The sequence below is a fragment of the Exophiala bonariae genome, assembly GCF_035927105.1.
Source record: "Exophiala bonariae strain CCFEE 5792 chromosome Unknown scaffold_1, whole genome shotgun sequence".
Taxonomy (NCBI): domain Eukaryota; kingdom Fungi; phylum Ascomycota; class Eurotiomycetes; order Chaetothyriales; family Herpotrichiellaceae; genus Exophiala; species Exophiala bonariae.
Window position 1 is genome coordinate 880,485 of NW_027042476.1, and position 12,225 is coordinate 892,709.

The following is a 12,225-nucleotide window of genomic DNA, read 5'->3' on the forward strand; positions in this document are numbered from 1 at the left end:
ATCGGCACCGGATGGAGCATATGCACAGAGAACGTAGTGAATTTGGTAGCTTCTCCATCAAGAAAGGGGCAAAGTCTGGTGCAGGCCGTCACGCGGACCGAAGTAAAAGTGCTAAGCAGGTAATCAAAAACCAAGCTGTTTCCAGTAACCAGGTCCCACGTTGCTATGACGGCAGTACGATTGTCATGTCGGGTGAATAAGAAGGCCTTATTCACCCAAGCATGTAGTACCGAGTTTGGTTTTCAAAAATCTTATTCTCTCAAACAAAAAGAACCTCTTCTTATGACGCTCATAAGGCTGTGACGGAGATGCACCTGCCCCCACTCCACCCCGCACTTGTAAGGACGAGGGTAGAAGAGCGGTTGCCTAAGTTGAATGACGATAGGTCAGGCTTCTACTTCCCGTTCTTCTGATTCTCCCTCTTCAGACGCATTACTATCAATCTCCACAGCTTTAACATCGAAAATGAATGTGCTGTGACAGGCGTTAAGTGCTATTCAAAGTAGACATGGATAATCGAGTAGCAACGGTAAGTTCTGACAAAGGCATGGGACTGCTGCTGAACAGAGGCAGCGCAAAGCGAGTGGCGATCAGTACTTTAGCCTCACGACTCGAGCTCGTTCAAGGTGAGAAGCTTGCTCAAGTCATCTACAGTATTGAGATAAAGGGAATCTGCCTTGCCGCAGAATCCTGGTCACAAAGCACAGCTACTTTCTATCTGACTTCAATTGCAGCATGGTTGTTGGTCACTCAGCCTCGGCCCGTTCCAGGCTAATGCGAACTATCATCATCTCGAGACGTCATACTTATGAACCTTCATTGATCTTCCAACTACTCTCCGCGTTCTACCTACGATAACTGGAGCTAGAAGCGCCTTTGAAAGCCTGCATAAACTAACGCAGAAACTGGCCATTGGAAACAGTTCTTACACTAATGTCACCCTCCTCTTCGCAAGCACTGCCTTGATAGCTGGTTGCCTGCCGCTCATCAAATGTTTTATGATGGGAGGAGAAGATGGCCAGCCTCGAACGATGGCTTTCCTCAAGTATTACTTCTTGTTGAGACGCGCTACTTATCTTGTGTCAGGCGAGCGCGCTCATACCAACTGCTGTTCTGCATGAGTGATCACTCAAGCCGTAGTCTTTTGTCAGCCACACAGGATGCTATCAGACTGGACAGGTGACCAGATTAACCCAGTGTTCGACAAGGACACATTCTCGAACGAGTTTGAAACGTTTGGCGTCCAAGCTTCGCCAACAACTGCACCCGAGATCGAGCGTTTGAATGGAGACGTTATGGTAAAGAAGTTCGTGGACGGGGTAAGTTTCTCGGAGTTCATAGCTTCCTGCGACAAGACACACATATGTTGATAACAATCATTGCTAGACTCAAGGCTTACCAGACGGTTTTGGACGGATACGTATCTTGTAGGATACCAGGCCTAAGTCATGCCCTCAACGAAGCTGACATAGAGTTTGCTTTTATCTAGATGTACACGCCACCGCGACTATCTACGCCGAGAAATCAAGCCTGCTCATGCAGCCTTTCGAGGCGTCATATTTGCACATGTACTCGAGGAATTCCATCTACCATCGACATACCAGCAGATCCGTACCCACGCAAATGCTTCCGGTGCATTCTTCAAATTTACGGAGCGAGGCTCTGATGGGTCAGTGCAACGCATCGGTAAGTATTCACAAGGTTTGTATGCAGACTTGGCAAGTAACATGGGTTTCTTGAAGGGCTGGTGATTCGCGTACCTTACTCTCCGCGCGATGTGAAGTCGATCTGGTCAATGGCGATATCATGGAATGCAAGAACTGGCGAAACAACTGCATTATTTGATGGTGTATCTGACGATTGCATCCGAATCTTGGTTAGCTATTTGAAAAAGCGACAGCCGCAACTTGGCCATCCAATGGTGCTGCCGATTATGGTAATGGAAGTGTTGTGTCACTACTCCGTGGGCTTCAGAAACGAATTGCAACGATCACTGTATGAATTGGAGGTCCGATTAGGAGTGACTCGTGGTCGGCCACAAATCCTTCCTGCACGCAGAGCCCAGGACACAATCTTGCTCTTGGAGGCCAACACTATGAATTGCAATCACATCGTCACAAGTTTGGTCTATTTGGAGAGGAGGTTGAGTTTCGCCAAATCGGCGGCCGAAAGGATCACGAAATTGATGCCATTGTTCTTGGACACAGAGATCTCACTGACCAAGGGTGACAATCTCACATATGCAAGTCTGGATTTCGAAGAGATTGTTGGCAATGGATTGTCCCTTGTTGACAACCAAACTAATTTAACGCTTTGCCTTCTCAAGCGAGCTTTTGCACTTCGAGATGTGGTGAGTGACGGAGCTTTTGGAGCTAGCAATGCCGGGAAGATGATCAGTATCGCTTACAACTATATAGATATTCCTCTTGATCGCACAGCAGGACAGTCGAACCACGAAGGAGCTCACCCGAGCTGCAAAGATAGACAGCTCTGCCATGACAGCTATCGCAGCCCTAACGATGTTATTTCTACCAGCCACATTTGTCGCAGTAAGCTCGAATCTCTTGTGCATGGAATGGAGTACATAGAAAGAGCATGACTGACACCGCGATTAACACAGACATTCTTCGGGATGAATTTCTTCCAGTTCGACGAAAGTCAGAACCTGCTGACCACTTCTCATAACGCCTGGATCTTCGGCGCCATCGCCATCCCCTTGACAATCGCAGTTTTCGGAGTCTGGATCGCATGGGTAATAGTGCAGAACAAGCGAATCATGCCAAAGGACAAGACATCAGCAGCATCGGAGCATCGCCCTAGCCGTCCATCTGATCTTCAACGAGTCAAGCCGGGAGTGGCGAGATACGCGACGTTTAGCCTGCAGAACTGGGAGGAGGAAATGGCTGCGGGACCTTGCTATCCCATCAAGAAGTCTTGGGAGCAGCTGGAGGTCGCGGTGCCGGATCCGGGCTAGAGGAATTTACAATGATGATTCAATAACTGTGCAAAAGGGACGTCGTGGGAAGACGTTGCGGAGTTTGGGTTATTAGCGAACCAAATGTGAAGATTAATGAACCAGACCAGACCACATAAAACTCAAGAGATCGCGTGGTGCATCATGTAACCAGAATAGATGGTGCTGAGTTACCGGTTTCTATTCAAGTAAAGTAGTTCTATAAAATACAATTTGCTCATACATCGTTTACTCGCGCGGGAAAACAACGGGACTAATTAACTACTCCATATGGACCTCGCACTCGGTGCCTACAATCAAGCCCTTTTGTAAGGGCGATGGCCTGATCGCAGAAGCGAGAATGATGGCCCCCACGGGGCTGCTGAGCGAGTAACTATGCGTACCGTCGTACGATGTAGTATCCCTACCGAACATGGATGGATACTGTAGGTGCACCCTAAAATCTGGGATATTGATCCCGCGCCCCCTGAGGCCTTTCGCGAGGACGATGAACTATCGGCTTTAGTGCTCACTATGGAGAATGTCGTACTTCGTAGCATTTTAAGGGCCGTTCGGCGCTAAGCAGAAGTTGGGTGGAGGGGAAGCGAGTGTGAAATGCACGTTTAGTACGGAGTTGTCTTGTTATTCTTATTGACTTGATCTGATCATGCCACGCGCTCAGATAGGCGGATTGGTTTTAGGGGAGGCATGACACTCCACTACTGTGCTGTGTTACTATCTGAATTGAATCGGGACATCACCTAGACCACTGGAGGTTCTCTCGGATTGTTAAGTATCGTTTGTGTTCTATACAAGACATTATTGGAATGTTGTGGTATCTGATATGATATTGGTATGTATTGAATTTTGACCGTGCACATTGAGAACTGGATACCCCAACGAGACATGACTTTTCGATAGGTACATAGCTGGTCGAGAGTACCGAATGTTCCACCAAAAGTAGACAGGAAATGTAATTATAGCCGGGCAGTACAATGCCCAGCTTTCGGAATTGGGGATATCAATATACATGAAAAAACAACTCGAAACCCATAGTGTTTCCACACCGTCGACCGCCTGAAATCGAACTCGTGACGCCTGATGCTGCTTGCCGTCCTAACCACAGGTGATTGTGTGAAAGGGGGTGGTTTGTTTCTGATGAAAAGCATTTGCTCATATGCATATTTGGCCCTGGCCGCCGTATAGAGGTATGGCGGGAAGGGGGTTATATTGAAAGATTCAAGGGACGTGATCTAGAAACCCAAGAGCAGACCAGCGGCGACTGCAGCAGCAACAACGCCTCCCTTGCTGAGAACAAGGGCACCAGCATCGTTACCTGAAGAACCTGTCTTGGTGGCGGCTCCTGAGGATGTGGTGGCGGTAGAGCTTGAGCTTGAGGATGAGCCGTCGTCTAAGAATTCAGCACCACCATCACCAGTGCAGGTGTTACCGGTGGGGCAGCAGCCATATACACCATTTCCGCCCTTCTGGCACTCAGTGTTGGCAGCACATCCACCTTCCAGATCGGGACAGCAAGTGTAGGTGCTGGGAATACAGAACTCGCCGCAGACTGCATCGCCAGAGGCACACTGAGTTGCATTTCCGCTGGTAGCACGGCCTAGCAGGACATTCTCATTCCAGGCAGAGACGAGAAGCGGGAGAGCCGCAAGGAAGAAGAATGAGCGCATTTTGAATGGGTGGGTAGAACGAGGTCGATTTGAGACGATTATGGATTGGAGTCGAGGATTAGCTCTTAAGCGTCGAAGACCGGCTTTGATTAATCGAAGATGAGTGTATTCAAAGAGAGGACGCCCAGGTTAATGAGTGGGCAGGCTCAAAAAATTGACGGTGAGTCGTGTGTGTAAAGAGGGACTGTTGAAGGTTTCACGGGGCAGGAAAAATCAAAAAGAACGAGTCGCGCTGGGGATTGGGGATGGGGAGACGATATAAACCTCGTGTTAGAATAGCCAACGGTTTAAGCTGGCGACCATCCAGATTGCAATCTGGGCTGTCTGTCAGGCATGCCGAGCTGTACCAAGCTGTCTCTGGAGCAGCGGCGTGCATCCAGAGTGTAGCGAAAATGGTCCGCTTCTTTTCCAGACTGGTCGCTGCCAAAGGTGGCTTGACGGTCCGGCGCAGGAACAAAGCAGGAACCAATCCCTGCGTCGAGAAGCGGGCCAGAGATTGCGGCGTCAAGGGTCAGCTCACGAGACACATGGCGCACTCACAGCGTTGACTCAATGGTGAGTGGTTAGATTTGATGGGTTGACAAGGCTGGGCCAGTCAAAACAGCAGGAAGACTATTTGGTGTAACCCCTCAAGGACCAGATGATTGGGGGAACCATGAGCATCAAAGACCGATCCAGACAGCAGACCAGGGGGAGGCGAAAGACGGCGAGGCAACGGTCTGCAGATGGTCGTGAGTAGCATGAGCGCCAGACAGGGGGTTGGGAAGTGGTTCCAGGAGAAAAGCCAACAGAGAAGAGTGGTGTTGATTGCCAAGACCGACTGAGCCAAATTCAGGAAATTGGACGCTGGCAGAGCAGGTGCGCTTGGGCTGGAAAGGGGCGTCACAGCCGCACCTTCTTTTGATAGCCCTCACCAAACCTTCCTTCCTTCTCGGTTGCGCTACGACCAGTGGCGTTATCCTGAGCTGTCTCATCGATCAAATTTAAGATGCTTGGTTTCTGTTGGTAGGGCCATGTGGATCTCCGTCCTACGAGTAGTCGATGGTCTGTCCTGTTTTTATCTTACGAGTAGGCTGCAAGACATCAAGAACAGCGGGGTCTGTGACCTGGGATTCTCGATGCCATGTCGCAAGAAATCGTCCACGGGAGAGCCACCACGACTATCATCTGAGCCTCCATCCGAAATATATGGTCATTGACCAAAGGGTCTTGGGGCGGTAATGGTCACAACGTTGTTTTAAGGATCTAGTCACCTGAACGGGTGACAACAAATAAAGAAATGCTCTATCAAAATTTACCACGGGCTGGCCGGGGGCACTGGGGAAGTCGAACATTCCCTCCCTCCCTCCCCCCCGGCAAGTTCCTGGAATACAACTGATAGCTATTCGTGGATTCAAACCTGGAGAACCCCATAGACGTCTTTGACAAGACATACTCAGTACGTGGATATCGAAGTCAACGCCATTCCGATAACGTCTATCACGATACTCTTTTATCAGTTGCCAAAACAATACCAAATCAGCCATCTGCAAGTACATGTGATTAGTCCCTAGTGGGAAAATGCCTACAGACGGTCGCAAGTCTCGTCGTGACCGACCATCGACTGGCTACCTGCACCTCGAATTGAACATAACACTGAGTTGATAATACAGCAACAGAATTCTAACACAAGCCCCGTTGGCCAGGACGCAGGCGACAGCATCCACCACCCTCGACGATCAAGACCCTCCATAGCCACTGTCAGCAGCATCGTCCAGTGCCTGGTTCACTAACGCATCTGCTTCTCGGTTCCATTCCCTTCCTACTCTCCAGAAGCGAATTGCCATATCCTTCTCCAAGGACTTGAGTGTCTCGTTCATCTCTCGAATCACGGCGCCGTGTTCCACAGGGGTTCCCTTTCTGGTCATGAAACCGTTCCTCTCCCAGCTCCAGATCCATTCACCCATGGCTCTGGCAACGTAGTCTGAATCCAACTTGATGATGATCTCTCGCCAGCCGTCTAGCTCACCTTCAGCTCTCATGCTCTGGATTATGCCGAGTGCCTTGCGGACCGCTTCGAGCTCAGCACGAGAACTAGTCTGGGGGGCTTCCTGTTCGAGCAGGCCTTGCTGATTGCGTCGACAGTCTGGTCCAAAGAAAACACCCCAAGCAGCTCGAGATTTGCTGTCGGATCGATTGTTGCCACGAGAGCCACCATCGACTGACAGAACAAGAGATCGCATGCGAGGTTGCCAATGGGATCCTGGGAATGGAAAATTATACAATCGGCCATACTGCCATTTTGGGCTGTACTTGACTAGTTGGTCAGGCTCAAAGGTTTGTCGGCCATAACGTCTGGTCTTCTTCGGGTTAAAATTTCGCCGGGGTCGGTCCTATCGTGATCTGTGTCAGCAGAGGAAGTATACAAAAATATGTCTTGGCTCTTCTTAGGGAAATCACTAACGAGTAGGTCTGCTTGATCTGCCTGGTCTGCCTCCATTACAAAAGAAAATCTAAATGAGCGACTGTGATAAAGATTGAAAATGGGGACTACCGAAGATTGGACAAAGCTCAGAATGGTGACATGTTTGAACACCTTTGACCTTTATGTCTACTCATAGTCTGTAGATGTCGTCGTGTCTTCATCCTGCCCGGATCTTGGCATCAAAAACATCCGAGAGATCAAACATTCGCCAAACGTGGTTGTCAGTGGGGATTTCAAACACCATAGTAGTGTGTAAAGGGCGATTACGGTCAAGTCACGGTCGAATGCAGACAATTCATCATAATTTGTTTCGTGTTGGTAGGATGATGCCACGGAAAGGTGGTTTTCCGAAGTCGAATGGCTCAAGGGGGTTTCGTGTTTGAACATGATTCACTGAGTTGGCGACCTCGGAAGCTACCGCCAGTAAGCGAATATTCGTGTCACCTACCTGGGTACCTTTGTGGCCGGAAAGGGACTGTTGCTTAATTGAAAGGGCATTTTCAGGACCGTCTAGTAGGTCACATCTCACGAAAGTTGTTTGATAGCCAATGCAGGAGGGCAGAGACGGTCGATTTTACACAATTTAAAAAACTGGTGGTTGGATGACACAGCCCACGAGCCAATACTGTGATCTTTATTAGCACGTAAACCATCACGTGTTGGCTGAAACGCAAACCCAGCAAATTCGCCAAGACATATCTTCGAGCGCCTTGGCAAGATTTGGAGATATCTTTCCTCTTTCCACCGCCTCATCATCTTGACGATTTCTTTTTCCTTCATACTTGTCCGTCCACCCTCAATTGACCCCTATAGCTTGAGTACCTAGCTAACATGAATATAGACCTTGTGGGAGTGGCTCAGCTCAAGTATTGGGTCTACTATAGCGGTGTCCCTGCATTGCACATCGCGGAGGATGTCGTTATTAAGTGTCCTTCGGGGCTCTTATCCGCGTATTTTTTGGCCATTCAATTCACTTTTTCATCAGTATCTTTGCCTTGTGCAGAGTCCTGGAGAAGGAACACTCTTTCCATCGAGCAGCCGAACATAGATCTTGTTGTAATTGTCGTAATAGCTATCCCATGCCATTGATGGAAGCTCAGTGATGCTCTCTCACTTGCATCACGTGTCCGGGTGGACTAGCGCCAAATCGAAGTCGGAGCCACCCCTGCACCTTGACTTTGAGCTTTTGAGAGAAGTTCTACTCTCTTCAAGTCCGAAGATATCAATGCATCATGAGAGCTAGAGGCCAGCTGCAATCATGATACTAAGACAGTTCTGCGTCCGGCATGGTAAGTACACGGTTTTGATTTCGTTTAGCAACAGAACACCCAATTAATTTCCCCAGGACGAACTGTACTCTCTCAGCCATCCCGGACGTGCCTTCGATCTGCATCCAGCAACAATCATGTGGACAATTCCATGTTCCAGCAGTCGAATCAAGACCTAAAACGAAGAGACTTCATACAAGGCCATCCCGATGACCCTTCAAGTATCCTTGACACCACACAGAAACCACCAACAGCAGCGACGAGGCGACTTGACGGTGCAGTCGAATCAAGTGCAAATTCCCTGAAGGGTCTACAATCCGAAGCCAGTGGTCTGTCCCACGCAGAGCGGATCATGAAGCTAGACGACCTGACCACCTTGCACCAGCGAGAGAGGCCATCGACCGAAGTTGAGGGCGAAGACCAACCCACAACTCGCCTTGATCCCAAAAACCTCAAACCCACCCGGTGGCCACGAGATCCCGGCTTTGTCGACCACTGGCCTGAGCACGGCAAGAATCTACACGAGCTGGACAGATACTTTGCAGGCTACATGGCACGGAAACACCGGGGCACAGACAACGTGAATCGTTATGACCCTGCAAAGAACATCACAAACCCACCTACACCCGACGAACTCACTCTCCCAATGCTCCTGGCGAACCAAACACACTTGGGCCACGCTACATCGCTATGGAATCCCGCCAACAGCAGCTACATCACAGGGGTACGAGACGGCATACACATCATTTCGCTGGACATCACATACGCATACCTGAAACGGGCGGCGAAAGTAGTTGAGCAAGTCGCGAAACGCGGCGGCATCATCCTGTTTGTCGGCACACGGGACGGGATGCGAGATATCATCGTGCGCGCCGCGAAGGAAGCAAAAGGCTACCACATCTTCGACCGATGGGTGCCGGGCACACTGACCAACGGCCAACAAATCCTGGGCCAGTGCGCGGTGCAGGTCGTGGACCGACACGACAAGAAGATCGACGAGTACGACGACATGCTGTCGCAGGGGCGCCACCAAGTCGCGCGGCCAGACCTCGTCGTGTGCATGAACCCGCTGGAGAACGAGGTGCTGCTGCACGAGTGCGGGCTCTTCACGATCCCGACCATCGGCGTCATCGACACGGACGCGAATCCCGCCTGGGTCACATACCCCATCCCCGCCAACGACGACTCGCTGCGCTCTATCGCGTTGATCTCGGGGCTGCTCGCTCACGCCGCCAAGGAAGGACAGCGCCAGCGTATCGAAGCCGCCGAGAGTGGAAAGACTACGTACCAGCCCGAACTCGTCCAGCGCGCGTTGGAGAGAGCTCAGACCCTGGTTGACCTCGACGTGCAGGAGAGCTCGAGTAACGAGCAGAGCAAGGAGGGTGCGACTGCCTAGTCCCCAGGCGTGCTGTGCTGGCCTTGTCATATGTATTACGGCCATGTGGAGTGAGAGTCATGCATCAATCACTTTGAGCGTCAAAAAACCCACATGTAGTCATCGGGGCAATGGATTAGACGTGGACAATGGCGGTCGAAATCTGTACGATATATAGCTGGATGTATGTCGCAAACATACTTGCGAATAGACACATAATTCGTGGGCATCCAACGTGAAAGATCTCTAAGCATGCCATCAGTGACCCAGTTGTCCCATAGACAATTGACACATCTGCGATCCTACTGTTGAGCCGTTCTTTCCACCTATCCTTTTTGAGGCGACGAGCGACTGGAGACTGGAAGGGGCGAAAGCCAAACCTTCCACCAAGATAAAGTTATTAAGAGAGTACGAGTCGCGACTTGAGACGAGGCACTTTAAGAATTGTGAACACGATTGTCTAAAAAGAAGAAACTAGTTGCCCCAGGGAATTATGCTGTCTTTGAATGACTAGGCAACATGGTATTTCTCCTGTTGTCCCCAAACACGCCGGAAGCTACTTGAAAAATAGTGATCCCATGGTCGAAAATAGAAACCCTGGATGTTTGCTGCTTCGACAATCAGTCGTTGTCGCCGCAATCTTTGTGGGGCGAAAGGAGCTGGAATCCACATTTGAAGGTGCCCTCCTCTGAGAAACGCTCCCCAATCATGGTCAAACGGTCAGCTCATAGCAAGGAGTCAAGGCGGGTGAATACACTGAGGCAAGCGGCCACAACCTGTTTCCACGAGTCAGCTTGTTACACAGAGATCGAAATCATATCGGCTTACCTCAAGCTGTAATTCCTTATCCTTGTTCTTCTCCACTTCATCGGCAATCACCTGGCCTATGTTAGCACCGATGCCCTGGCCTCCACCGGCTCTCTTGGCAAATGGCCACTGGCTGTATTCCGCAAGTAGTTCGTCAACCTGTGCAAATGCTCTTTCCCGTGCCTCATGACTCATCGTGACAAGTGCATTCTCCAGAACATTGGCCGCGTAGGAAGCGCAGACCATGCTGACTGTCCGTAGCATTCGGAAGTCTAGTTCTGCAGGAAGAAACTGGGATGGGGGGAGAACGACGGTACGATTTGAGCAGACGTTCCGAACTCGCTTGCGGATCTCGTCCTTTGCAGCAGCATCAACCACGGGATGAGTGGCCATGTCGAATAGCAGGAAGTTACGCTTTTCGGTTCGAAGAATGCCTTTGTCGACCAGACCCTTTGCAAGTCGCTCTCGGACTTGTTTCAATTGATAACCGATTTTCATCAAGTTCCACGTCTCGCCTGTATACCAAAAAGTTAGCTTAGGCTGAAGCTCGAAGGCGTGGTAGGGGGAACTGCTCACCACTCATAAGGTCAATCCAGGAGCTCACACTCATCTTCTCACTTGATTTCATCATTTTGAGGGCTTCGTCGAGTAGAACTTCTCCAGTAAGGGTGTCATCGATGACTTCAATTATGCGATCGGCCAAAGGAAACCGTCGTCTGGCTGAGTCGTTCTGCATACTGATTCGACCACGAAAGGCAAGCTCAATCACGATGCAGCCTCGTAGAGCATATGAAATGTTATCGTTCCAAAAGGACAAGTATCCCTGCGATCGAGAAGGTGTCAAAACAGTCCACATGTCTTTGAGCTGCACTCTCGTACCTGTTTGTCCTTCAGACCAAGTAGCAGTATGTCCTCCATCAAGGTCAATTTTGGCTGTTTACTCCGCTCTTCACTCTCACTAATATCTCTGGGGTCGTAGGCAATTTTGTGGCCATTCTCACCACTCTCATACGCGGTCTCGGGAGACCGATCATTATAGGCTTTAGGCGCAGGGGAAGTAACACGGCTTGAGGATGATTCGTCTTCGGCATTGGGGCCGTTTGCACCACCACCACCACCACCACCACCACGCCGCCGCGTGAGGCCTCCTTGGGAGGCCATCAGAGTGAAGTCAGTGCCTCACTGAAAAAGGGTGATGTAGATGAGGACCGGGTGTCGAGAAGGGGTAAGGAGAATGGATGTCTCGTGCGCTTTCGAGGAGGGCTGACCGGGGATGGTGCAGGGTGGCAGCTGCAACTGCGGGCCGTTTGGCAGTATTCCTGGCAGAGATAATGGTGACAATAGAAGGGCCAACGAGTGGTGGGGAGGAAGGATATTGTTAAGTTTGGACTTTCATGTCTGTTCTCACGAACCTGTTGATTTGGCGACGACTTTATTGCAGGCTACGTCTCTTTTAGGACATTCGGGCGACTGTAGACGCGCCAAGGCCGGTTTGGAGGAAGGAGGCACAGGCATGAGAAGTCGACTTTTGTACTTGGGGCCTGCCAGCCCCTAACGAACCCCCTAAAGACACTGAGTGGGTACCTCTGTCGCCTAAAGGAGATCTGGCCATCCATCTGTATATCAACCTTATCTACCTACGAGTAAGTATCAACACATCAACCAAAGTT

At 50.3% G+C, this 12,225-nt stretch overlaps 5 protein-coding genes across 5 annotated transcripts; 2 read left to right on the top strand and 3 right to left on the bottom strand.

The window, feature by feature from the left end:
* Window positions 1-1,160: 1,160 nt before the first annotated feature.
* On the top strand, window positions 1,161-2,974 carry LTR84_000314 (uncharacterized protein; the record flags this gene model as incomplete). The annotated part of the gene is made up of 6 exons (XM_064843945.1): window positions 1,161-1,319; window positions 1,387-1,427; window positions 1,490-1,690; window positions 1,975-2,350; window positions 2,418-2,549; window positions 2,621-2,974. The coding sequence occupies 6 exons, from the start codon at window positions 1,161-1,163 to the stop codon at window positions 2,972-2,974; spliced, it is 1,263 nt and encodes a 420-aa protein (XP_064711805.1).
* A 1,232-nt stretch (window positions 2,975-4,206) lies between these two features.
* LTR84_000315 (uncharacterized protein) lies at window positions 4,207-4,641 on the bottom strand (the record flags this gene model as incomplete). Its single annotated transcript, XM_064843946.1, has 1 exon — window positions 4,207-4,641. One exon carries the CDS (start codon window positions 4,639-4,641, stop codon window positions 4,207-4,209), a length of 435 nt encoding a protein of 144 aa, XP_064711806.1.
* A 1,718-nt stretch (window positions 4,642-6,359) lies between these two features.
* On the bottom strand, window positions 6,360-7,120 carry LTR84_000316 (uncharacterized protein; the record flags this gene model as incomplete). The annotated part of the gene is made up of 2 exons (XM_064843947.1): window positions 6,360-7,013; window positions 7,085-7,120. The coding sequence occupies 2 exons, from the start codon at window positions 7,118-7,120 to the stop codon at window positions 6,360-6,362; spliced, it is 690 nt and encodes a 229-aa protein (XP_064711807.1).
* Window positions 7,121-8,363: 1,243 nt separating this feature from the next.
* LTR84_000317 (uncharacterized protein) lies at window positions 8,364-9,769 on the top strand (the record flags this gene model as incomplete). Its single annotated transcript, XM_064843948.1, has 2 exons — window positions 8,364-8,394; window positions 8,451-9,769. The coding sequence occupies 2 exons, from the start codon at window positions 8,364-8,366 to the stop codon at window positions 9,767-9,769; spliced, it is 1,350 nt and encodes a 449-aa protein (XP_064711808.1).
* Window positions 9,770-10,473: 704 nt separating this feature from the next.
* VPS74 (Vacuolar protein sorting-associated protein 74) lies at window positions 10,474-11,716 on the bottom strand (the record flags this gene model as incomplete). Its single annotated transcript, XM_064843949.1, has 4 exons — window positions 10,474-10,524; window positions 10,577-11,070; window positions 11,132-11,378; window positions 11,435-11,716. 4 exons carry the CDS (start codon window positions 11,714-11,716, stop codon window positions 10,474-10,476), a joined length of 1,074 nt encoding a protein of 357 aa, XP_064711809.1.
* Window positions 11,717-12,225: the final 509 nt, after the last annotated feature.